Here is a 23,741-nt window from a genome sequence, read left to right as displayed (position 1 = left end):
ACCAACCACCAAAAATCAGCACCAAACTGCACAAAACACAGCTCCAAAAACGTCACCAAACTGCACAAAAACAGCTCCAAATTGAGAGAGTGTGTACTGAACGACGTTTGTTGACGGTATTCATAAAAAGTGAATGGAAACCAAATTTGACAAAAAAGTGAATAGTTAAAGGACCATATCTGTCAACTGTATAGTTAAGGGACTATTTTAAACCTACTAAGATAGTTTAGGGACCATTTATGTCATTTGCTCTAACTTGTTACTGAAAAAGATAGGCACCTATACAAGCTTTGAATTTAATTTCTACACTACTTTTCTCCTTTAGTCTTCCCCTGTCTTATGGTATTTGATCAGTAAGACCCACTCATTTTTGGTTCCTTTTTGGTTAGGATATCGTCTTTTCATGTCACCTTTTATCGTGTTATTAAATACAATTATTTTTCTATTTTCGGGCCATGAGCTTTAACCCGTATATACGTATTTGAATGGTAAAACGTTTATTACTGGGAATATCCTTGCATGAATGTGAATCTGTCCAGATTATTTGACCAATTACGAAGACAAATAATTATACGGGTTAATTTCTTTATTACTAGTAACAAAACTAACATAAATTCAGAGAGTAAATGATTGCCAATTAATGGTGGGGAATATTACTCTCATTAATAAAATCTTCACCATTAACCTAAAATCTCGTTTGCCTTAAAAAAAGCAAATACCCTATTTCTTTTTTCCCCTCAAAATCTATACTATTTGAAATTTGGAATCACAGAATATTATATTACCAAAGGAACATTCTTCCAATTTTATTACTTAAATATATTATTTTCTAACAATCTTGTTCATTTTATATTTCCGAGATAATTAACTGACAGCAACAGCGACGGTGATAAATTTTTGCATGCAATGACATTTTGTCTAATGTTTTTATGGTCCACAATCACTCATTAAGCTGTTCAACCCGACCCGTTTTTGCCTATAATGCGTTTTCTTGGACCTCAAATTTCTCATTCTTGTCGTCTACCACCGCCGGGAGAATTTTTCGACCAAGGGGCCATGACGGAAAGTACTTCTTCCTCCATAGCTCCGTTGCTTCTCAGAAACTTATTGACATCGGCGTTTATCTTCGCTGATAAACCCTTCATTCTCTTAGCAGAAAGATATAAACTTCTGGAAACTATACGTTATTTCTTGATTTCAGCTTTTCTCTTCTTTCTTCGCCTTTTACCATCTTTATTCCCTTGTCTGAATCCTTCTGGAGAAAATTATGGCTATCCTTTGAAGCCCAAAGAGGGGGAGATTTATTCTCCGGTCTCCGCGAGCGGCCGTGCGGAGTCGGGGATATCTAGAGCCTTGACTCAAGTGTTGTCGATTGTGAATGATATTCCGGTGAGTTCAAGGAAATATGAAGTGGTGAGATCATTGGCTGAGAGGCTAATTGATGAGAATCTCTTGGAGGGTAACGAAGCTTTGAGGGAAGTGAATTGCGCCGCTTTGTCTGCGGCTTTTACGCGGACGCTTAGTCAGCTTGAATCAGCCATGGTGGCGGAAGAAGGCGGAGGTGTTAGTGGACTTGTGTCTGGTGGGGGCCGAGACGGCGGCTATTACGTAGGTAAGTTAAGCCGCGGCTTGAGGGCGATTAGGTATTATGGCAACGTTGTGTGGCAGCGCGGTAGGGCGAGGAACCAGATGAGCCAATTTGGTTGTTCGGCTGAGAAGCTGGCGGCAGAGTTGCTATGGCTTGCTCAGAAGATGGAAGCTTGTGGTTGTGTTGATGAAGCTGTTTATATGTGGGCTTCGGCTTCACATGTTGCTTGGCTTGCTCTTTCTGCTGAACCGCGCCTTCAGGGGTCTCTTGTTAAGGTTTCAGGTAATTGTCTGTGGAATATTCTTTAATTGCATTTTCTAATTTTCGCAATTCCATGCGTGCAGTTATGGATCTGTTTCAGATTGTAGCATATTTGTTGTTGTTGTACGCGGAGATATGGAGCATAAATTATACTATAGATTTAAAGTAAAAGTTGATCTGTATTGAACAAAATATGTACAGAGAACTCATCTGATATGGATTATGAGCAATCTAGTGAATTAGTATGTCCAATCGTCTATAATCGCTTAATGATCTCTCATTGCATTTGCACTGCAGTGGGGTATTTAGATTGTAGTAGCAACTGCATAAGCCTGAATGATTGCAGACACCTACATATTTTGCATTGTACAGCCTCAGATTTCCCTTCGGAACATCTTTTAATCCATTTTACAATTTACACTAGATTTCTACAAGAGTAGAGTCTTTCGTATAAGCTTCTATGGCCATAAATGTTCTCTTCTGAATTCCTCAGCTTTCCATAACCATTTGAATTGGAAGTTTTTATTGGGTACTACATGAATTGCTTTCAAATTGGGTCTTATTTAATTGTTTTTTTTAGATTGTAAAGCGCCATGTTCTGAATTTCTCTTTGTGCAGCTTTCTTATTCAAACAATCCAGAGAAATAGGAAAAATATCAGAGGATGAAGAAAGTACAAAAGAGCATCTCAGGCGGACAAACATGAATATGTTGATGTCATGGCTGCCATTGCTATGTCGAGCAAGCAATGGCACAGACGCTCCAGTACTGAGTATTAGCGAAAGGGCTGAGCTTGACAGAATATTAGAGCAGATCATAGGGACATTGGAACAAGAAGAGGAGCAAGAAAAGGTGTTGTCCCTTTGGCTTCACCATTTCACCTATTGCCCTTCTTCTGACTGGCCCAACCTCCATGATTGCTACACTCGCTGGTGCACAGCTTCTCGTAAGCTCTTGCTTCACTGAATTTTCCACGAAAAACCTTTGGGTTAGATTGATTCTAAATACTTGGACCCTATTTTTCTTTCAAGAAAAGAGTCTCTAATGGGAAGTGGAGGAAAAAAATTATATTGCTATGTTAATTCCTCTATCTGGTTCATTAGTTTGTGTAGGTTTTGCTCCTTAGCAGGAAAATGCCTATGAAGGTCCAAAGAAGTGTATCAGTTAGCTATGTCTTGTAATTATTTTTCCTTTAGTTCAATTTACAAGTCCAGAGCATATGCACGTTTGATATTTTGTTTATAAAGTGCTCCAATTTACAGAGCAGACTAGTTTACTTAATTTCAGGCCTCAAATGTTCTTTCCTGCAGATTACATCGACTTCTCTGGTTTATTAACATTTCAAAGTTTTATTCTTCTAGTACTCACTTCATTTTGTGATATATCTACATAGAAACATCCCTCGAGAACTAATGTCGAAAACGACCCTGAGATTTTGCGTGATATCTATTAACAGGTTAGTGCATATTTAATCTATTAGAAACTAAAGACTAGCAGGGATGTGGTGATTTCTAGCCTTCCATGTAAAACTGTGTTTCTTTATATTTCCAGTTGTTCATGTGCTTACAATTATCTTTCACTCCCTGTTCGAATTTTGAAATGACAAACTCTGCTGCAAATTCATGACATAAAGGAGGTGACAACATGTAGCTGTATACAAGTTGACCGAGCAAATTTCCATCTGGAAACTTGTTCAGCAATATTGATAATGTAAACACAATGAAAATATACTATCAGGATTCACGCCATAACAATACTACGAGTAAATCTACACGCGATGGTGAGGGAAGTCATACTCAAGCTAGAGTTGAATACTTAAGTTCCTATATAGCCACCAGCTTCGAGTGTATATCAAACGGCTCAGATGAGGATAGTTGAGGCTCCTGGGCAAGACCAATAAAATGCATTAGACAAGCATGATGATGATGCAATGGGCCAATGGTGCACTTGTAGAAGCGTACCTGAGTTTCGTTTGCACCATTAAGGCCTAGTCCTTTCTGTGCTTCTTGAATCTTATTTTGCATACTCATAATTAGCCGTCCATAAGTCAATTTAGTCTCTTGCTCCAACGTTTGGATGAAACTATAAGTCAGGGCACCCATAGGAACGCCTGTGAATGCCTGTAAAAATCCAAGGTGCGGACATTTTGATGATTGAAGGTGGCTAAATGTGAGTATTTCAATATTCTCTTGAAATACAAAAGTTATGATTAAGACTTAATCATGTTAGTATACTTGCATTAATTTGGTGTTTGCCAGGAGTCCCTTTTAAAAAAATAAATAGAGATTCTAAAGTGACTATAGATGTGTGATATTAACATTTCAGATACTGACCGTTGTATCTCCAGAACTTTGATGATCGTCACAGGCACTGATAGAGAAAGCGGTTCCGCCGCTGGTACCTTTGTATCCTCGAATCCGATGGTCTTCCCACTTAAAGTATCCTGCCCTGCTTGAAAACATTTTGTCATACTACTTTTACTATTTAACTTAATGTGAAGTTTCATTGCAGGAACAAGTATCAAAAAGGTTGGTTGATCAATAACCTGTTTATTCTGCACAAAAAGGGCAAATCTAGGAAAGTTCCACTGAAGCATGTATCAATTATTCCATGAAGTATGGCTCCAGGGGGTAAAGGCCTTACAATGGTACTATTGATCTCATCATCTAGTATCCTTCCTTCGGTTTCATAATCAACAGGGCATAATGATTCATCATGACCATCAATCTCATCACCATCGCGGTCGCGTACTTGTGCCCCATGGCCAGAGTAGTGAAACACTAGTGAATCCCCTGACCGACAACCATGAACAAGCCAACGTAAGGCTGATCTGATATTAGCCTTGGTTGGGTATTTGTATGGATCTTTCTCATCCTCTGCAAGTTTTTTTGTGTATTACATGTTAGAAATCTGACTGTTAATGTTCAAGTATCTACGTTGACTGTTTTCATTAGTGTAAGAAGATTACAATACATACCTGTAAGGACAATTACTGATGCAATTGGGAACCCCAATTTCTCTACCAGGAAATATCTCATGGATAAAGCATCATTAATGCTTCCCTTAAGACTCTTTGCATGGCCACGGTAATTGATTCCGCACAGAACTGCTCGTTTTCGTCCATGTACTGCAGGAGGTCGGATATTATTAATCTGTGGTGACATAGGGCGGTTGAATTGTTGGGGCTGGAAATTATTATTAACATTTGGACTCATCCTTCTTGGCCTAGCAGGATAAGCTGGAAATTCCGGGCGCATATTGTTATTAGCAGGGGGGAAATTAGCAAAGCTATTGTTTCTTGGAGGTTGGAGTTGTGTAACAGATTGGCATCTTGGACAGATAATTGTTTGTGCTCCAACTGGAGCTGCTATATTCATGCCGCACCGCTGGCATTTGCATCTTCTCCTGTCCATTATGTGAAAGGGTGAAAGATGAAAGAAGAGGGTGATCAAAGTGAAGTTTTCTTTTGATTACTTTGAGAGGATCGTTCAAGATTTATATAGGATGGCAATATGATGGTTTAATTAGACGTCGTTTGAAAAGGAGTTCAAAAGCTAGTGTGGGCTAAATAAATCAATGGACAGTTTTGGTCCTATCGAAAATAACAGTGAAGATCCCAATCAAAAAGTGAAAAAAATATTCCTAGTTGGAGGAATCAAGACAATTCTAGTCTAGTTATAGTACTGTTGATTGGGTGCATGCTTCAAAATCAAAATTTATTCTGTGCGCTTATATAGAGGATCTTTTAACACATCTCCAAAATTTAAGCTAAAGCCTACTGAGTTTAGATCAACCCCTAAATCTAAATGTTATTCCCTCGGTCTTTAATTACTTGTCCACTTTTAAATTGACATGCCTATTAAGAAAACAATGATTGACATAGTGAGTTTATCATTTTACCCCTATTAAAGTATGAAGTGGATAAATTAAAAACTTAAAGATTTTCAAAAAGTTCTACTTTTTCAAAGCAATTAATTGAGGGTATAATAGGTAAATTTTTTTTGTTCAATTTATCAAATTTGACAAGTAATTAGCTACAACTAAAAAAGGAAAAATGGATAAGTAATTATGGTTAGAGGGAGTATATCCATCCAAATCCTAACCGTTATATATGGGGCAGTTTTACGACATTCAACTTTCAATTTGTTGCATGCACCAAAACCATATATAAAGCTGATTTTTATTTTATAACGAAAGAGTAACTTAATTATAAAAAAAAAAACTTAATTATGCCTATAGAATGTAGAAAAAAAATAATGAGAAAAGTAGACTGACGTATTTACAAAATAACCATGCAAGTATAATTATATCAACAACTCACAAGGAAAACTTTAGTATCTGAGTTGGTTGACTACTGAACTTTCATCCTATTGGTGAGGAATCAACTCCTCGTATTATAATTTCCTTTTCCTCATGGGTGAGGATTGATTCTTCACCTTATAATTTTCTAATTTTGTGAAAAGAAAAGAAAAAACATCAACAACTCACAATATATATAATACCACGTGATATTTAGAAAAGAAAAAAGAACTCATTTTCTGAAGCAATCTATTACCGAGTGACTAATATTTCTTGACTTTTAAAAAAATATTCTGCGATGTCTTAGACATAAATTGAGTTACTTTTTCTTTCATAAATTATTTTTTGTTACAGTGCAATTAATAAACTAAAGTTAGATGATCATGATATCAATATCTATAAAAGTTGGCAATTAAGCACTTGGAAGATAATGAATTAACACATGCATTTAGGGGGAAAAATATTTTGTATTTCAAATCAGCAAAAAGTTTATTCTGTTTCTGTTGTGGATTGGTATGGAGAAAAACAAAAGAATCAATCTATTTGAGCCTTTCGGCATGATATATTCATCTTGTCTTCTGAAGGTATGATTTTTTTCCCCCCATGATTCTCTTAGAAAATTGAGCATTTCTATAATTTTTTGAACGCATTCTGTGGAAAATTAGCTTAGTCAAAGAATCATATTACCGCTTCGTGAAGAATTACTCAATATTTTCCAGAAACCGAATTTCGCTACACAATTTATATATAACACGTTGCCTGAGGAGTTATTAAATTAAGAGAAAAATAATATTCTTACTGATCGTGTTTCGTCTTTGGTCGTCATCTTAGCAAAAACAGAAAAGGTTCAAAAATGTTTATAAACTATGTCAAATTGCATGAATACAACAATTTATCATTAGTACTTTGATTTAAAAATATCCTTTTAATATTATATAATGGGTCAAAAATATCCGCTTGCTTTGAACACATTTTTTTTCTAATTATATTTTTTTAATTAAAAAATATTTATCCTACCTCAATTAAAAAAAAATAAAAATTAAAAATATTTCTTATTTAATAATAATTTTTTTATCGTTATCTAAATGAAAATTAATGATGAGTTTACTGTGATCTTACATATATGACATATATTATCCGTTAAAAAGGTACATAAAATTATTCTATTCTAATTGATCAAAAAAACATGTTTATTAGTCAAAATAATTCCAAAAGAAAGAAAATAAGAATAACATTCTTTCAAAATAATATTTTTATTAGGAATAACATGTGTTTAAAAAGAAATATATATATACTTATTCGAAAAAAATATTTTTGACTAATTTAGTAATAATAGGGGCATATTTGATCTATTAAGAGCATTTTTAAAAAAATCATATTCCGTAGTAAAAATTAGACAAAAGGGATAACCTAATGATTAATGATGTGAGTTAATAACGGTGAGTCTTAAGTTACTATCTTCCTACCTGTCCTAATCTCAACTGAAGCAAAAACATCATATACTATCTTCCTACCTGTCCTAACCTTGGCGAACATTTACGGATACCTTTAGCCCAGTGGAATTAGTGAAGTTTGGCCACCATTTCATATGTAATTAGAAAATAGCAAGTTTTTAATGCGAAAATAATATCTAAACAACATTTCCCTGGCAAATGAACTCGGTGCTTAAAGTTCGAAACTTTGACAAGTAGAATGTGCTGGATTTCGGAAAGTTCATGGAATTTGAAACTCCAACAACAATTCTTGGAGTTTGAAACTTATAAAGGTTCAAACAGATTTGATGGCTTCCATAGCTATGTCGAGCAAGCAAGGGCACAGACACTCCAGTCTTTAGCTTGAAATTAAAGAGTATTAGAGCAGACATTAGAACAAGAAAAGGGGTTGTCCCTTTGGCTCTTTAACCTATTTCTCTCTCCCTTTTTTTTATTTTTTATTTTTTATAATTGCTGTGTTAATTCCTCTGTCTGATCCATCAGTTTCTGGGATGTATGAATTGCTCTTAGCAGGAAAATGCCTTTGATCTTGTAATTAAAATTTATTTTGATAGTGTTTATAAAGTGCTTATATTTACAGCAAATTGAGTAGATGCTCTAATCACTCTATCAGGCAACTGTTGGAGCTGTCCATTCAATTTAATCTTGTTATACAAAAATAAAATCAGGCATTGTACCATATAATATCTTCTATTGGGGTTTCGACACATAATATGGTTCTATTATCGATTAACGAGGAAGAAAAACATTCATTTCTGGTTTAATTATCTGTCAGTTTTAAGTGCCCTGCAAATTTATCTGATTATACGGAGAAAGACATATCTTCTTCATCATCTATCTTTTCAAATACACCGTCAACAATAAAATAGGGCTTTTGATATACGAAAAAAATCACACTGCGCGTCTCCTATAGAGAGATTTTGATAGAATCTTGTGATATATGGACATGGAAAGAAAAACAAATTCAGGACATAAAGGATGTGACCACAAACAACATGTAGTCGAAGACGAGCTGTTCTGAACAAATTTCCATCTGGAAGTTTATTCAGTGTTACTGATATAGTTTACATAACGAAAATATATGATCACGATTCACACCAGAACAGTACTATATGAGTGAATCTACACGCGATAGTAAAAGGAAGTGTTGAATTTATTACAACAAGATAAAAATGTTGAGTTTTATTAGTACGAACAAAATTATTATGCCAGGGAAGTTGTACTTGGGCTGGAGTTGGATACTTTAAGTTCCTATATAGCCACCATCTTTGAGTGAATATCAAACTGCTCAGATGAGGATAGTTGGGGCTCCTGGGCAAGACCAATAAAATGCATTATTATTAGACAAGTACGTACGATGATGATGATGCAAAGCTGCATGCAGTGAAATTTTTTGATTCTCATAAAAGCGTACCTGAGTTTCATTTTCACCATTAAGGCCTATGCCTTTCTGTGCTTCTTGAATCTTCTTCTGCATACTCATGAGTAAGCGTCCATAAGTCAATTTAGTCTCTTGCTCCAATGTTTGGATGAAACTATAAGTCAGGGCACCTGTTGGAAAGCCTGTGAAAGCCTGCAGGAACCCAAGGTGCGACATTTTGATGATTGAAAATGTTTAAATTAAGTGAACGTAATCTATAATCTCTCGAAATCCATGTGGCTTAGTACAAAACACAACACAGTAGAAGTAAAAGGCCTATACCGGCGATACAAACTAGTTATGATTATAGCTTTTGTCGTGTTAGTACACTTACAGTTTGGTGTTTGCCTTTTAATTTGTGTAGAGATTGTGAAATCAGTATAGGAATAGTTATTTACAAATACTAACCGTTGTATCTCCAGAATTTTGATGGTCGTCACAGGCACTGATAGAGATTGCTATTCCACCATTAGTACCTTTGTATGAGCGGATCCGATGGTCCTCCCACATAAAGTATCCTGCCCTGCTTGAAAACATTTTGACATACCACTTTTACTATAGCTTAATATGATGTTTCATTGCATTGATCAAAGTGTCAAAACGGTTAGTTTCTCAATAACCTGTTTATTCTGCACAAAAAGGGCAAATCTAGGAAAGTTCCACTGAAGCATGTATCAATTATTCCATGAAGTGTGGCTCCGCGGGGTAAGGGCCTAACAATGGTATTATTGATTTCATCATCTAGTATCCTCCCTTCTGTCTCAAAATCAACAGGACATAGTGATTCGTCGTGCCCATCAATCTCATCACCATCATGGTCTCGTACTCGTGTGCCATGGCCAGAGTAGTGGAACACTAGTGAATCTCCTGGCTGACAGCCTTGAACAAGCCAACGTAGGGCTGATCTGATATTGGCCTTGGTTGGGTATTTGTATGGATCTTTCTCATCCTCTGCAAATTTTGTGTATTTATATGTTAAATTAAGGCTAAAATAAGCATTTATGTTCTAGTCGTGAACTGTAAGTAGGTGATCAATTATGCATACCAGTAAGGACAACCACTGATGCATTTGGGAACCCCAACTTCTCAACCAGAAAATATCTCATGGATAAAACATCATTAATGCTTCCCTTCAGACTCTTTGGATGGCCACGGTAAGTAATTCCGCACAGAACTGCTCGTTTTCGTCCATGTACTGCAGGAGGACGGATATTATTAATCTGTGGTGACATAGGGTTGAATTGTTGAGGTTGAAAATTATTAGCATTTGGACTCATCCTTCCTGGCCTTGATGGAAAAGCTGGAAATCCCTGGCTCATATTGTTATTGGCAGTGGGGAAATTAGCAAAGCCATAGTTTCTTGCAGGTTGGAGTTGTGTAACAGATTGGCACCTTGGACAGGTAATTGTTTGTGCTCCAATGGGAGCTGCTATCTTCATCCCGCACCACTGGCATTTGCATCTCCTGCTGTCCATTGTGTGGATGGTGATCAAAGTGGATTGACTACTTGAGAGTTGAGATGATCAATCAAGATACATGGAAGGCATTTATATATGACGCGACACAGGCGAAAGCATGATTTAAATTTTATGGTCCAAACACTATACTTGATTTTTAATATTTCTTGTACTTGTTTAGTGAATCTTTTAACACATCTACAAGATTTGAGCCAAAGCTACTCAGTTCAGATGAACCCGTAACTATAACGCTGGAGAAATTTTACAATATTCAACTTCCAGTTACCAAAATTTATAAAGTTGACTTTTTATATTGAAAACGTAAATCAATTATGCCTATATAATGTACTTACAAAATAAAAATATCAAAAAATGTAGGTTGTCGCGTTTACATAATAATCAAGTTTAGTATGACTACATTAGCAACTCAACAAAAAACAACAGCATACATCAACAACTCACCATACATTTAAAAAAAAAATTTAAGCGGTGTTGGACTGTTGGGTTGATAGTTGATACTATAAAATTAATTGATGAAGTGACGACCTAAATTGAATTTAAACATTTTTCGTATTTTTTTTTATGTATATATAGACATAAATGAGTTACTTTATCATTTCAAAATTCAATTTATGATTTTAGTACAATAAACTAGATGATCATGGTTAAGTTAACCCCATATCAATATCTATCAAAGTGGGCATTAAGAACTTCAAATAGAATTAATTCGATCTTGGTTTACAATTAGAGATAATTATACCTAAATTTTTTTTTATGCTCTTCCAGAAGAAAAAAAAGAAAGTAAAGTTGATACAAATAAATATTTCTCTGATACCCCTATATCAATAATCATAACGCAACATCGTTTGCCCGTATTTTAATGTGTCAAGTGGCTATCTCCTTGTGCTTTTGTATGTCAAATCAGCAAAAAAAGCTTTATTCTCTTTCCATTTTCTTGATTGGGCATTATGTTCTTTCATAACCATGAAATTTTCTTTTTTCAGCAGTGTACTTTACCTCTCTTTAGCATATCAGAGTATCGGAAGGGAAAGTTTGAGAAGATAAATTCCAATTTGCTGGTTGCATCGGATGCTAATTTTGTCGTGGGAATCGTCATTTCTAGTCAAAAGAATCAAATTTGTGTTTCATTAAGTACTAATAAATATTTTTGAGAATCCGAATTTTCTCAAAGAATTATTAAATTAAGACAAAATAATATTATTTTAACTATCACATTTCATCTTTAATCGTAGAAAATGAATATTGGAAGCAACTAGGAAAATGAATATGATATCTCCATCTTATTCGATACATAATGCGAAAATAATATACACTAGTTTGAGCTTCCTTCTAGAAGTATCGTATTCTCTTCACTTAATTAAATATACATAGTTCAATTTTCGCCTTTTCAATAACAACATAACATATTCGGTTTAAGAGGTAAATTTTTGGCTTTTAACAAAAAATAAAACAAAATATTGTTTTGACCTCCAAATCTTGATTTGGTTATTAAGTAAAGTAAATACGTTGTTAAATAAGCTTATTAAGAACTATAAATAAATAAATGAAACGTAATGATCCGAATTCACACTGATGCCAGGTGTTCCCTTATCCTTAACGATCATGTGTACATGAGAATTTTTTCCCCAATACAAACCCTTATTCTCTTTTATCTAAGAAAAAAAAAATTGTTTTCTGTTAAAAGCTTGCTTTGAGATATCTCCTGAAATTATCAAAAGGATTATCCAAAATAGGTGTGCGGAATTCCAATTAATATATTAGATAGTCATACTTATCTTGTAGGTTTTTGGCAAAAATATTTTTTGTACATCCTCGTCATTTAAAATTAATTCTGAACGAACATTATTTCTATCTGGCTTTGACTTAGTTTGTGGAGGCCACTAAAACGACAAGACACACTTGGACATGTGTTTTGCAAATGAAGTTGTGACCATTAATAATTTAGGAGCTTATTTGATCTGGTAATCAAGTACTACAATTTCAAAATTAAGTGCAGTAATAAAAAGTTCAAAAGTAATTTGTCTATATGCTTATATATGCAAAAAAAAAACTTATGATAAAAATTACTAGTTAAATACCCCGCGGACACCACCAGAACACAATTTCTTATTTGAAAACTTCCAATTATTAACTCAGAGATATAGATACAAATTAATTATATAGGCATAGAAAAAGAGTTTGATGCGAAAGTTTGGATCGTATTCTGGAGGAAGATAGACAAGAATTAAAAAAAAGGGAAGCAATACAAGAGACAAGTATGAAACTAGCAGCGCCCACGCCTTCATTTTATGATGGAACTGGAAATATGTAGGTCCAAATTCGTCTTTCTGCAGAAGAATTAGAGCTTGAACCTTGTGTTAGTGTTGAATTTTTCAGAAGATGATAACACTGGTTCCTGCAAGGTTTAAATGTGATAATACAAAATCAGATCAGCAAAATATCCAGTAAACCTTACAAATAATTAATTCTTATTGATGAGAATATTATCGTGCCTCGAGGTATATGCATATACTGTACTAAACTGCTAAATAAAAACATTCTAAATAACACTCAGGGGATACAACACAAGTTTTTCCAATTTCTAGACATTTTCCTGAAAACTAATAGTTGAGAAGAGGTGCATATATAACTAGTTTAACTTTTAATTGCTAACAATGAAATCTTTTTACACTAACAAATCACCTGAAATGTGATCAAAGGTAACTGTCACGACCCAAAACGGGTCATGAGTGGCACCCACACTTAACCTTCTAGGTGGGCGAACCAACGAATGCAAACCCCAACTTATATTAGTTTTTCAACTTATGCACTACGACAATATATAATGCAGAACCTCAAACCTTATTAAAAACTATTCATAATAAGCGGAATTAGTAACCTGGAAAATAAGATAATTAGAAGCCCTCTCCTAGCACTGATTGTGTCAAAATTCGTTTAAATTGTCATATAAGTTACCAGATCGTAAGAACAATAGCATTAGTATAATTTCGAGAATGAATATATTTCAGGCAGAAGAATTACCTGGTCTATCTTGCGTTGCAGTATCTTCAACAGTGGACATCTAGCTTTGTTAACATTTTCGATTGCCTTGTGCATATGATCAAGTAATCCTTGGTATGTTACATCTGGAATTTCCCAGAGAGCTTTAATAAATGTGTAAGTCATGGCACCCATCATAGTTTTTTCAGCAGAGAAAGCCTGCATAATATTCATACAATAGTAGTTGAGGATAGGATATATAGATCAATCATATCATATAAAAAAACAATCAAAGGATTGAAAAAATTAATACAGAGGTATCTGCAGCTAGTTGATTATCCCTGCAAGCACTGAAACCGAAGACCTTACCACCCTTCGTACCCTTGTTAGCACCGGATGGGGGTCTGTTATCAACCCATCTATTCCTGTTAAAATTCAAATAACTGATATAAGAAGATTCTATTATTTAAAAATGATTCTGAAGATGATAATCAGAATGATGAACTTTTAGATGGTAAGAACATACTCTTTGTATACCCAAGGTAAGTCAAGAACAGTTCCACTATGACAAGCGTCAACGATAGCATGAAGTGTAACACCTGGAAGCAGTGGTTTAACAAGAATATCATTGATGTCATTATCACTGATCATGCCATTAGTCCTAAAGTCAAGAGGACAGATCGTTTCATCGAAACCATCTAGTTCATCATCACAAAAATCAGGTTGTCGTAAGCCATGTCCTGAGAAGTAGAACACCAACGAGTCACCTGATTTAAGGTCTTCCATCAACCACTTGAAAGCCTCCAGGATGTTTCTCCTAGTTGGAGGTTTATATGCCTCTTCTTCTGCAGGAATTGTTTCATTCAAAAAGTAAGGTACAAATATATATTTCTTACTTAGGCGGATCAAAAATTTAAATTTAATTAGTTTTTTTAACTACTGAACCACATTTACTGATATATATATATGTGTGAGTGTATAAAACTACAAAAATCTCAACAAGTCATGATAGATCCTAAATTCATAATTTCAAATGTAGAAAATGTTCAATACTAAGAACTTTAAAGGTCGAACATATCAAATTTAAAACCATGAATTCACCTATGATCATACTGTCAATAGAGAAACTGGAATTACCTGCTAGAATGAGAATGGAATCATTTGTAAAGTTAAATTTCCGAACCAGCAAGTCACTCATGCTGTGTACATCATGCAATGTTCCTCTAAGTCTGAATTTCTCCTTCTTGTAAGTCACCCCACAAAGAAGTGCACGCTTCCCACTTGGTGCTGGCTTTGTGAAAATAAGAGACAAACGTGGACTAACACTGGGAGAAGGAGATCGGCTGTTCTCTCTTGAGCTGTTTCTCCTAAATTTATCTCTGAATCTTCTCATTTTAGAACTGAATCTACCATGTTCTTGGATTGGCAGTGACCTCTCACTATTGCCTAGTGGAATCATATTGCCACACGCACAACGAAATAGTGTACTTTGTGGTGGCAATGGCAGTTGCTTTCGACATTTTTGACATACCATAGACATTGCAAAGGGATAAATTAAACTAGCTCTTCTTAGGCCTCAGTAAGTAAAGTCAGCAGACCATAAGTAAGCACTAGGATCACCAAATGCACAAGTTATTGAAATAATGTGAAATTGATCAATGTTCTTCTAACTAATTAATAAGTAAAAGCAGGAAGATATTCATAAACATTTATCAAAATGTGAACATGAGTTGTTCCACTAAACCAAAAGTAAGACATTTTCTAATTGTTTTCTTTTTGGTTGATTCTCAATTAAGCTTGTCCCTGCATTTCTATATCATTGAAATTCAATTGACGATTTGATGTGTGAACTAGAAGAAGATGCCACTACAGAAGCAAGGGATGAAACTTTCTTCTTTCCATCTTCTTTTTGGAAAGTAAAGATTCCTATATAGAGTGGCTTAGAACAGTAGCATATTCTAAACCTTGCCTTGAAGTGAAAAATGAACAAGTTATCTTTAGACTTGATCTTTTACTGTTCTAGATTGGTCGATTAATTGGATCCAAGTACGAAGAAATTGATTGAAGTTGACATCCTATGAAGAAAATGATTTAAGTTTGACATCACATTGAGCTCATGCTCGTACAACTAGCTGCTGTAAGATTGAATTGATGTCTATATATTTCACCATGTTTACATATAAAAGGAATAAAGTGCTTTCTTCTGCTGCATATATAGATGAATTTCACTCTCTTCTAGTATTATAAATATAATTATGTTTATGAATACTGGAAGGAATAGTTTATGGATGTAACGTGAAAAATGAAAGGGTAAACTAAATGGTCAAAAAGGCTACTTTATTCTAAGCTTATATCTAAAGCACAATTGTAAACATGCTTTTCACAACATATAATATAATCCCTTAACAAAATATAAAGCATTCTCCAGAAAGCCCCTCCTCTTTATGATCATCAAGATTCTGACAAGCTCAATGACATAAATTTGTCCAATGCAAGTGTAAAAGTGAGAGGGGAAGAGGGTCTATATTATATTTGAATGACCAGCAAATGCAAGTGGACTGAAATACTGTGCCCCTTTAGTTTTGAACATTCACCATAACAAAATACTTTTCTTCTTCTGTCCAAAAAGGATGACGAATAGAGTGTCATGGGAAAAAGGAAAGGATCTTTCCACAGCCAAATTTCTTACTTTTAATGTTCCTTCTACATTTATAAATGAAGGAGAACGAACAAGATGCTCATCTTCACAAGTGGACTGAAATACTCTGTCCCTTTTGCTCCTTCTGTTCATCGACATATAACTGTTCTCAAGTCTAGTAAATGGAAAACACACATCATCCAAGGATAACGCAAAATAAAAGGCTACGTTAAAAAATGGCATTGATGATGCCTAGATTCTAAAGAGGCTCATAGAGCTAATCAGTGACATACATAAACAGATATATACATATGAGCAGAATATACACTGTTCAGTTTCATACATAGAGACCCATCTTCTGTCTTCTGTAATTTAACATGCCAGAAAGAGGAATATTACAAACTACACTATTCCGTGGATGAATTTACAGCGAACTAAGTATACCAGCTAAAACTCTGCCTCCTAAGAAAAGAACACATGCATGCTTTGTAACATCCATCTCTTTAGGCGGAAAATAGACCTGCATCTTCTGTAATTAAGATGATAAATGTTGAGTCGGTAAAATAAGCTTGCCAAAGAATAAGCTAATTCAGTGTAGAATTTTAGCAAGAAAACTCGCTGCATGCCAATTTTTCACAGTTGAGACTTGTGAAGAAGGAAAGAAGTAGCAAAATTATTTGTTTGTTACTGATTGCAGATAGAACTTAAGCAAGTTAAGGGACTACCATGTGTATCAGGACATTCAGTAGCAAGCACCACAAGATGGCCCAGTGGAAATCAAAAACCATGAGGACTCAAGGAAACACACTCTCTAGATGTCCAGATATTTTAGCCTTGCAGTCTGGACACATAAATCCAATTGAATCTGAATGAGCTTCGGTATCATAAGCTTCAAGCTTGAATTCCACTCTGCACCACACACATACTGTTGAAAGTTGATTCAATTCTTCCATGTTTAAGATGATTCCTCCAGAACCAAATCCAACCGATGCAAAAGCCTCTTCCATCCTTGCATCATTACCCAATCCAATAGAAGTTGCGGGTAAAGATGAAGATTCATGACCACCATCAAAGCTGTATTCAAAATGTTCTATCTCATCCAGCCTAAGCTCCTCAAATCCTGTTCCATTATCCAGATTCTGACCAATAGCAGAAACTTCGTCATTGTCCTACAGAGGTTTTAGGAAAAATAAATTACTAACCCGTGAAATTAGGGAATTAGTTGAACAAGAGTGAGCAGGAGTTATAGTATCTATAAAACAGAATAATCGCGAACTAAGCTAATATCCAAAACCTTGCTGAATGAAAACCAAACAAAACAGCAATCTGCACATTTGAAATTGCCAATAACAGCGATAATTCTCAAAGAAATAAATCCTTTCAAACAGTCAGGATAGTGGAACTAATAACACAAAAGTTTAGATTTATGTAAGCAACACAAGAGGATAGTAATATGTTCACTACTTAAGTAGATGCTACAACGAGTGGGACAAAAAGTTTTAACATCTTAATGATTCCTAATGATGATAAACTGGTGGATAGAAAGGCTTTTTCCTTGGTGCATCAGGTAGGTTGGGTTATTAATGAGCAGTAAAAACAGTATCCAATGTTGATCAGACAAGGAATGTATTCAGAGGCTTGGTAAACCCTGAGAGTAGAGGGGCTGTTTAACATAAAAACCTTGTTTCTGGATGTAATAGTTGTCTGCCCGGCAAATACATATTTTGGACACCCTTATCTTCAATCTATATATTTCGTTTCCATACAAATTGAAGTAAGCACATTATAGCTTTGGCCAAATTGACCTGAAATTGTTATCATAACGAAGTCATAGCATTTTTCTTTCTCACCTATGTTGGAGATGAACAAAAGACAAAAAAAGGCCCTAATACAAAAAATCCTAGGCAAGATAACCAAATTAAGTTTTGAAAAATACAAACTGATCAGGAATCAACAAAGTTGATTATTTGTCAGGATCTCAGAGAAAGAGGAAAAAATGTTTGAGCGTTGCTTGATGCATTTTTTACAGGATAAAAACAAAGAACAGGGTCGTCCTCAGCAACTATGAGATAAATGTATGACCTCCACAGATGCAGAAAAAGCATTTTTACCTTACTAGATCCTGAAAGAATGCCAGTAGAGTTGTGGAATGATTGCACCATAGGCTCTGAAAAGCCAGCTAGCCCATCTCGCGTAGCATTTTGCTGAAGAATGAACTCCATAGTCTCAGATTCCAAATCATTATTTGCTTTAGTCAGGCTGTATCCAGGACAAACTGCTTGCTGCTTATTCTCATCCTTCTTCATGTTATCACTCTCAGGGTGCTCAAAAGCACTATGAGATGGTTGAACCATAGACAGCGAGAAAGTGGTTAACCCATTCAGAGTAGCATCTTCCTGAAAAGTCAGTTCCATAATTTCTAATTCGACATCATTTGTTTTAGTCAGGCGGTTTCCCTTACCCACTGCTACCTTATCAGTTCCATCCTTCTTCACAACACCTTCCTCAGAGTGCTCAAAATTATTATACAACGACTGCACCATAGAGACTGAAGAGCTAGTTAATGCATTCTGACTAGCGATTTCCTCAAAAGTTAGTTCCATGGTCTCAGGTTGAACTTCATCATTTTCTTTTGTCTGCTTGTTTCCCAGACCCTGCATTACCTTGTTGCTTCCAGCCTTCTTCGCATCATCACCCTCAGGTTGCTCAGAATCATTGGTTGAGATCACTCTCGGATTGAACTTGTTGGCCAAAATCTCACCGTTCTTATCTTTATCTACTTGCACGCAGGTATAATCAGGCAGATTTCTATCTTGTTCAAGACATGTTTCAGCCTTAAATTCCTTGGTATCTGACAATCCACTATCAGTGTTTGACCTCGCAACTTGGTCAATGTTGGTATCCATATTTCCATCCAAGTCCATTGAAGTACTAGATGGCATGCTGCTGTCCTTGGTCACAGGTCTAGCACTAGAAGTTTCTACAACTGCATTTTGGGCAATTTCAATTAAAGCATCCATTTTACATGTCCTTGAAAGCAACCCATCATGATGTGGAGATTGAACACCCTTGTCTGCTGCAACAGCAGCAGCTATATCCACAGTTCCTCTTGCATTGTTTCTCACATGGACTCCTACATGACCATTGTAACTACGCCGTTCTTCAAATACCTTATGGCAGAACTGGCATTCATATTTTCCATCTCTAATTATGACCCCATCACCAACAGATGGCCCAACCCTGTACCTTCTTGTGGTCCGCTGGTGAAATGAGAACAGATGCTGCAAATATGCATTCTTTTCTTCAAACGTCAAGTTACATTTATAACATTCAAAAATGTCTTGAACTTTAACCTCAGGGAGATTATCCATCTCCATCAAGCAAACTTCACTCAGATGTAGGTCTAGAGTAGATGAACTGGGTACAACTGCATGTGCAACTACGTCATGCTTTGCCACATCACCTTTTTGAAGAGAATGAGGATTTTCTTGGATGTCTGTTGACAAAACCAATCTGGTATCACTGTGGAAGTTACTCACACTTTTAGCAACAGTGTCATCAACCTGCTGAGTTGGCTGGTTTGCTTCACTAGACAAAATATGGGACCGCAAATATGATGAAGCCTCTTTGCATGATATAAACTGTTGACCAGTAGGGCTAACACAGAAAATGTCAAGTAAGAAGAAAATACTGGACTTAGCCACAAAACAAGAGAAGGGCAGTAAACATCTTATAGTTAGGACAGCATTTACTTGCACCAAGCTGTGCAGGAGCTTATTAAAGGTAGATTCGAGATTTCAAGTTAAAAGTAGGTTTCTATTAATCAGCTAAAATGAGTTCCATGTGAAATTGTGTGATTATCTCAATCTTTGTAATTATGATAAATCTGTAATACTTCAATCCCTGCTAACGCTTGCATAGACAAATTTGAAAATTGGCATCTTCAAGATGAAACAAAATAATTTTACATACTTCACGATCATAGAAAATTCAACAAATGGAACTATTCAATCATTCCTACTGTCCAGCATGTAGACTGCAATATGCTTAGGATAGGGATACCATGAGCTATGGACCCGGTTCTTGAGGAAGAAACCTGGTTGCTGCCATGCTACCCCAATAGCATGCATTGTATCAGTGCATATACTTTCAGGAATCAAATAAAAAGTATGCACAAACTCATTGAAGAACTCAAACTTTTCACAACAAAACATGAAATTTCATGATACTTCAACTTACACGAGCAATGATATTGAAACATATAAAAGCTGTGTAGATCATGTGTTATCAAAAGTGAAAAGCGCAAAAAAACTCTAAGGTTTGTAGGGGCTTTAAGCGCAAATAAAGCATGAGCTTTATTGAGAAAAGAAACAAATGGAGAAAACATAAAAATATATATGTGTTTAGTCCAAGACTAATAATTATAAGCATGAAAATAAATATATGGACAAAGAAATTGATTGTTTTCATGATAAATTGAAATATCAATGGTTTAGCGTCACCTCTTCAGAAAATGTTCATTCACAAGGAAAAGTATGTCTTAGAACTTTGATGACGACAGTGAAGCACATATTAAGCGAGGGGGAGGCGAAGCGCTCAACGCGGTCTGAGCCTCGCTTCAGGGCTTAAACGCACATTTGATAACACTGCGTAGATCTAGTTAGTTTTTAACAAACATGCAACAGAATAACCATTAGCATTTATTTCCATCACAAGATTAGCAGTCCATACTCGCAAGTTCAAAGCAAACAACAATAACCCACATCTAATAAACGAACATGTAATTAACAAGCAAAAGTAAGTTAGTAGAAAAAGTTAACAACCTCACAATTCTACGACAATAAACCCAGACGCGACCATCCCGTCTACGTAGGGCTAGCAAGAGCTTCCAACCAATAGGCAATGTATCACCAAACCCACTAGCATCAACATATTTCCTCTTCTTCCTTCTGCTACACCACTGCCCCTCCAAATCCCTAACAAAACCGAGTACCTCTTCTTCAGTCTGTAACCTACCAGTCCTTTTCTCCAATTCTCCACTGTATAATTTATCCCCATTATTCTCCAAATTGTTTAAATCCACCACCTCACCGTTTTTATTCACAATTTCCACCCCATTCTCTTTCAGCTTCTTGTTATCCTTAGGTTTCCGTCCTCTCTTCCTCTTTTTGTCAGGTTCATTCATCAAAAGTAGGGTCTTTTCTTGAATCCCGGAAGTAGCCGGCTGTGTAATAGGAGGAGGAGGAACAGGCGGTGGAGATTGGGAATTGGGATTACGAATAAAGAACTTAAGAAAATGAAGAATTGCGTGGTTTTCAGGGTCGGAAGTAAAAGGGGGTTTGGGTTGTGAAGTTGAAGGGTGAAGACCGGGCACGCGAGAACGGTGGTGTTGGTGACGGAGACGGGAATAGGTTTGACGACGGCTTCCGGCGGATTCATTGAAGAGGGACCGGTCAATTTGGGGAATAACGACTTCGTTAGTATGCCGGAGATCGTAAGCGGAGTCGGAGCAAAGGGAAAGTGCGTGGAGTTCAGATTGGGAAAGTTTACTGATGTCTATGTGAGCCACCGCTTCCAACTTTGGGCCACAATTCGGTGCAACTGTCGCCATTTCCGGTGAAAATTCCGACAGAGGACAATAAGGTGGTGCTTTTTACGAACGACTTACAGGTGACTCCATTGTCCGGAGTAACATAACTAAACGAAATGATCACACTTTAGTTTACACTATATTGCTTTGCTCGTCACATTTTTACTACTTTAATTATATATTAATTTTATAAATTAATAAATATCTTGAAATGAACATTTTAAAAAAGGTTGATAATTAATACGAGACAAAGAGAGTAATAACTAATAATGATGATTAGTCAAACTCAAGTCGTCAATGTTTGTAAGCTGTAACTTTGTAATGTAAAGGGTATGATCCTCTGAATTTGGAAACTAATCTCTATATTAAATTTGAGATTGTGTTTGTTTGTCATTTAATTGTATATATTAAATAGAAATTTTGATATGAAAATTTTGGCATTCTATCTCATGTTGGATAAGAAATAATAATGCTAAGCTTGTAAAGAGATGATCTTATTTTGAACCAAGTAGTGAGAATTCCTAAAGAGAGATGAAAAATATCACTAGTACATTGTTCTTAAAAAATGGAATGAAGGCAAATACGTTGTTTAAAAATTAAATTTACATTTTTAAGATCTAAAAAATATCCTTAATCATTTTTTATATATGTATATGACGTGTTTAAAATATATTAAAAAAATTATTTATCAAGTGAAAGATTAATTAGCTTTTTATAGCGTAATAGCATCATATGAAGATAATAAGATGTAAATTACTACTGAATTCCTAGTAAATGCATTTACTATGGCAATAGTTTTTTTTTTTTTTTGAGATTGTTAAAGATAGGAAATCAAACGTAATCAAATCTTACCTTTGTAGGTACAACAAGAATGCTATTTCAAACCTTATAAATGAATATGAATTAATTTATTTTGATTAATTAATTTGATCAGTAAACATGAATTAATTATTTAATTTTTCTATATTGATCAAATACATATTTTCAAGACTAATAATTCTTAAGGATAAAATAGAAAGAATGATATTTTTTATGTATTGATTTTATGAAATAACTAATATCAAAGAATATTTATTTTAATTATAACGACATATATATCGGAACAGAGGAAGTTGGGTCATTCTTGCTAGAGAATGAGCCTTGAACTAGGCAGCAGGAGAGCAAATGGGCCTAACGAGACATTTATGGAATAAATAACGAAGTAAAATGCAAATCTGTTCAAGTGTTGGGTACGCTATTTTTCACATATAATCATACAGCCTATTAATATCATTAAACTAATTTTTATGATAGAAAAATAACTCACCTTTTTACACGAATTGGCTATATTGTCAATTATTTTTTCATATTATCAAAATATAATTATTTCCAATAAATTCAGATGTCTTTTGCAAAATACTGTATGTTATTTATCTATATTAAAAATAATAATATGAAGGCCCTTAAAAATGTTGTTTGAATTTTTTGCCCTTCATTAAAAGATTTTGCTTTAGACAAAATCGTCTTTTCATATTTTTCTCCAATTATTATTTAATTTTAATAGGTCAAAAAATTTGATATAATTATAGTATAACTTACATAAATCTCATAGTTTTAATATGAAATTACAATCTATCCCGTATTAGTTTGTAATTACATTAATCCCTTAAAAAGTAACACAAACCGGATACATAATATGTAGCTCGAATACATTAAAGAGTATCTCGGATACATTATAACATAAATCGGATACATAATATGTAGTTCGGATACATTAAATACTGGCTCTAATACATTAATATGTAGCTCGAATTCATTAAAAAAATAAGGGATTTTAGAGAATTTTAAAAATAGAAGGAAATATTGGAAACAAGGAAAACATAAAACATGTATTTCAATAATTTTTCCATACATACATACATATCGCCTTTGAAAATTAAGTTCTTATATTTTCGAACATCTTTTAATTAGGTTTAGTCGTCTCTTCATTTTTCCTTTTTTTTTTTTTGGTTGGTAA

The 23,741-nt window shown here is 34.9% G+C and overlaps 5 protein-coding genes across 7 annotated transcripts; 1 reads left to right on the top strand and 4 right to left on the bottom strand.

The window, feature by feature from the left end:
* The first annotated feature begins 966 nt into the window (after nt 1-966).
* Nucleotides 967-3,110, top strand: LOC125853764 (uncharacterized). Its single transcript, XM_049533504.1, has 2 exons — nt 967-1,870; nt 2,468-3,110. Exons 1-2 carry the CDS (start codon nt 982-984, stop codon nt 2,812-2,814), a joined length of 1,236 nt encoding a protein of 411 aa, XP_049389461.1. The 5' UTR covers nt 967-981; the 3' UTR covers nt 2,815-3,110.
* Nucleotides 3,111-3,375: 265 nt separating this feature from the next.
* On the bottom strand, nt 3,376-5,376 carry LOC125853765 (metacaspase-3-like). The gene is made up of 5 exons (XM_049533505.1): nt 4,826-5,376; nt 4,394-4,724; nt 4,182-4,296; nt 3,810-3,968; nt 3,376-3,731 (listed from the first exon to the last, which is right to left on the bottom strand). The coding sequence occupies exons 1-5, from the start codon at nt 5,259-5,261 to the stop codon at nt 3,672-3,674; spliced, it is 1,101 nt and encodes a 366-aa protein (XP_049389462.1). The 5' UTR covers nt 5,262-5,376; the 3' UTR covers nt 3,376-3,671.
* Nucleotides 5,377-8,548: 3,172 nt separating this feature from the next.
* LOC125853766 (metacaspase-3-like) lies at nt 8,549-10,615 on the bottom strand. Of its 2 annotated transcripts, none has more exons than XM_049533506.1 (5): nt 10,106-10,615; nt 9,681-10,011; nt 9,469-9,586; nt 9,055-9,213; nt 8,549-8,951 (listed from the first exon to the last, which is right to left on the bottom strand). In XM_049533506.1, exons 1-5 carry the CDS (start codon nt 10,533-10,535, stop codon nt 8,892-8,894), a joined length of 1,098 nt encoding a protein of 365 aa, XP_049389463.1. In that variant the 5' UTR covers nt 10,536-10,615; the 3' UTR covers nt 8,549-8,891. The 2 variants fall into 2 exon arrangements, with proteins under 2 accessions (XP_049389463.1, XP_049389464.1); XM_049533507.1 differs by having other exon boundaries at nt 9,469-9,583; nt 10,106-10,613.
* Nucleotides 10,616-12,734: 2,119 nt separating this feature from the next.
* On the bottom strand, nt 12,735-15,624 carry LOC125853767 (metacaspase-1-like). 2 transcript variants are annotated; one of them, XM_049533509.1, is made up of 6 exons: nt 14,655-15,624; nt 14,285-14,362; nt 14,044-14,116; nt 13,831-13,942; nt 13,560-13,736; nt 12,735-12,933 (listed from the first exon to the last, which is right to left on the bottom strand). In XM_049533509.1, exons 1-6 carry the CDS (start codon nt 15,055-15,057, stop codon nt 12,877-12,879), a joined length of 900 nt encoding a protein of 299 aa, XP_049389466.1. In that variant the 5' UTR covers nt 15,058-15,624; the 3' UTR covers nt 12,735-12,876. The 2 variants fall into 2 exon arrangements, with proteins under 2 accessions (XP_049389466.1, XP_049389465.1); XM_049533508.1 differs by having other exon boundaries at nt 14,044-14,362; nt 14,655-15,620.
* Nucleotides 15,625-16,362: 738 nt separating this feature from the next.
* On the bottom strand, nt 16,363-21,858 carry LOC125877281 (uncharacterized). The gene is made up of 4 exons (XM_049558625.1): nt 20,979-21,858; nt 18,267-19,812; nt 16,881-17,324; nt 16,363-16,684 (listed from the first exon to the last, which is right to left on the bottom strand). Exons 1-3 carry the CDS (start codon nt 21,764-21,766, stop codon nt 16,950-16,952), a joined length of 2,709 nt encoding a protein of 902 aa, XP_049414582.1. The 5' UTR covers nt 21,767-21,858; the 3' UTR covers nt 16,363-16,684; nt 16,881-16,949.
* Nucleotides 21,859-23,741: the final 1,883 nt, after the last annotated feature.

The sequence above is a fragment of the Solanum stenotomum genome, chromosome 1, assembly GCF_019186545.1.
Source record: "Solanum stenotomum isolate F172 chromosome 1, ASM1918654v1, whole genome shotgun sequence".
Taxonomy (NCBI): Eukaryota; Viridiplantae; Streptophyta; class Magnoliopsida; order Solanales; family Solanaceae; genus Solanum; species Solanum stenotomum.
The sequence above is the reverse complement of the archived record's forward strand: the minus strand, read 5'-3'. Positions and strand labels throughout refer to the sequence as shown.

Excerpts from the sequence above, each read along its gene's own strand:
- LOC125853764 (XM_049533504.1), top strand. The coding sequence starts at position 982 with ATGCGTTTTCTTGGACCTCAAATTTCTCATTCTTGTCGTCTACCACCG. Across the intron at positions 1,871-2,467 it reads GTCTCTTGTTAAGGTTTCAG|CTTTCTTATTCAAACAATCC; the intron begins GTAATTGTCTGT and ends CTCTTTGTGCAG.
- LOC125853765 (XM_049533505.1), bottom strand. The coding sequence starts at position 5,261 with ATGGACAGGAGAAGATGCAAATGCCAGCGGTGCGGCATGAATATAGCA. Across the intron at positions 4,297-4,393 it reads TTTTTGTGCAGAATAAACAG|GGCAGGATACTTTAAGTGGG; the intron begins GTTATTGATCAA and ends GTTTTCAAGCAG. Across the intron at positions 3,732-3,809 it reads ATGGTGCAAACGAAACTCAG|GAGCCTCAACTATCCTCATC; the intron begins GTACGCTTCTAC and ends GGTCTTGCCCAG.
- LOC125853766 (XM_049533506.1), bottom strand. The coding sequence starts at position 10,535 with ATGGACAGCAGGAGATGCAAATGCCAGTGGTGCGGGATGAAGATAGCA. Across the intron at positions 10,012-10,105 it reads ATCAGTGGTTGTCCTTACTG|AGGATGAGAAAGATCCATAC; the intron begins GTATGCATAATT and ends CAAAATTTGCAG. Across the intron at positions 9,214-9,468 it reads AAAATTCTGGAGATACAACG|GCTTTCACAGGCTTTCCAAC; the intron begins GTTAGTATTTGT and ends GGGTTCCTGCAG.
- LOC125853767 (XM_049533508.1), bottom strand. The coding sequence starts at position 15,057 with ATGTCTATGGTATGTCAAAAATGTCGAAAGCAACTGCCATTGCCACCA. Across the intron at positions 14,363-14,654 it reads TTCCATTCTCATTCTAGCAG|AAGAAGAGGCATATAAACCT; the intron begins GTAATTCCAGTT and ends CAATTCCTGCAG. Across the intron at positions 12,934-13,559 it reads TGCAACGCAAGATAGACCAG|GAACCAGTGTTATCATCTTC; the intron begins GTAATTCTTCTG and ends TAAACCTTGCAG.
- LOC125877281 (XM_049558625.1), bottom strand. The coding sequence starts at position 21,766 with ATGGCGACAGTTGCACCGAATTGTGGCCCAAAGTTGGAAGCGGTGGCT. Across the intron at positions 19,813-20,978 it reads TATTGTCGTAGAATTGTGAG|CCCTACTGGTCAACAGTTTA; the intron begins GTTGTTAACTTT and ends TTTCTGTGTTAG. Across the intron at positions 17,325-18,266 it reads TTCTTTCAGGATCTAGTAAG|GACAATGACGAAGTTTCTGC; the intron begins GTAAAAATGCTT and ends AAACCTCTGTAG.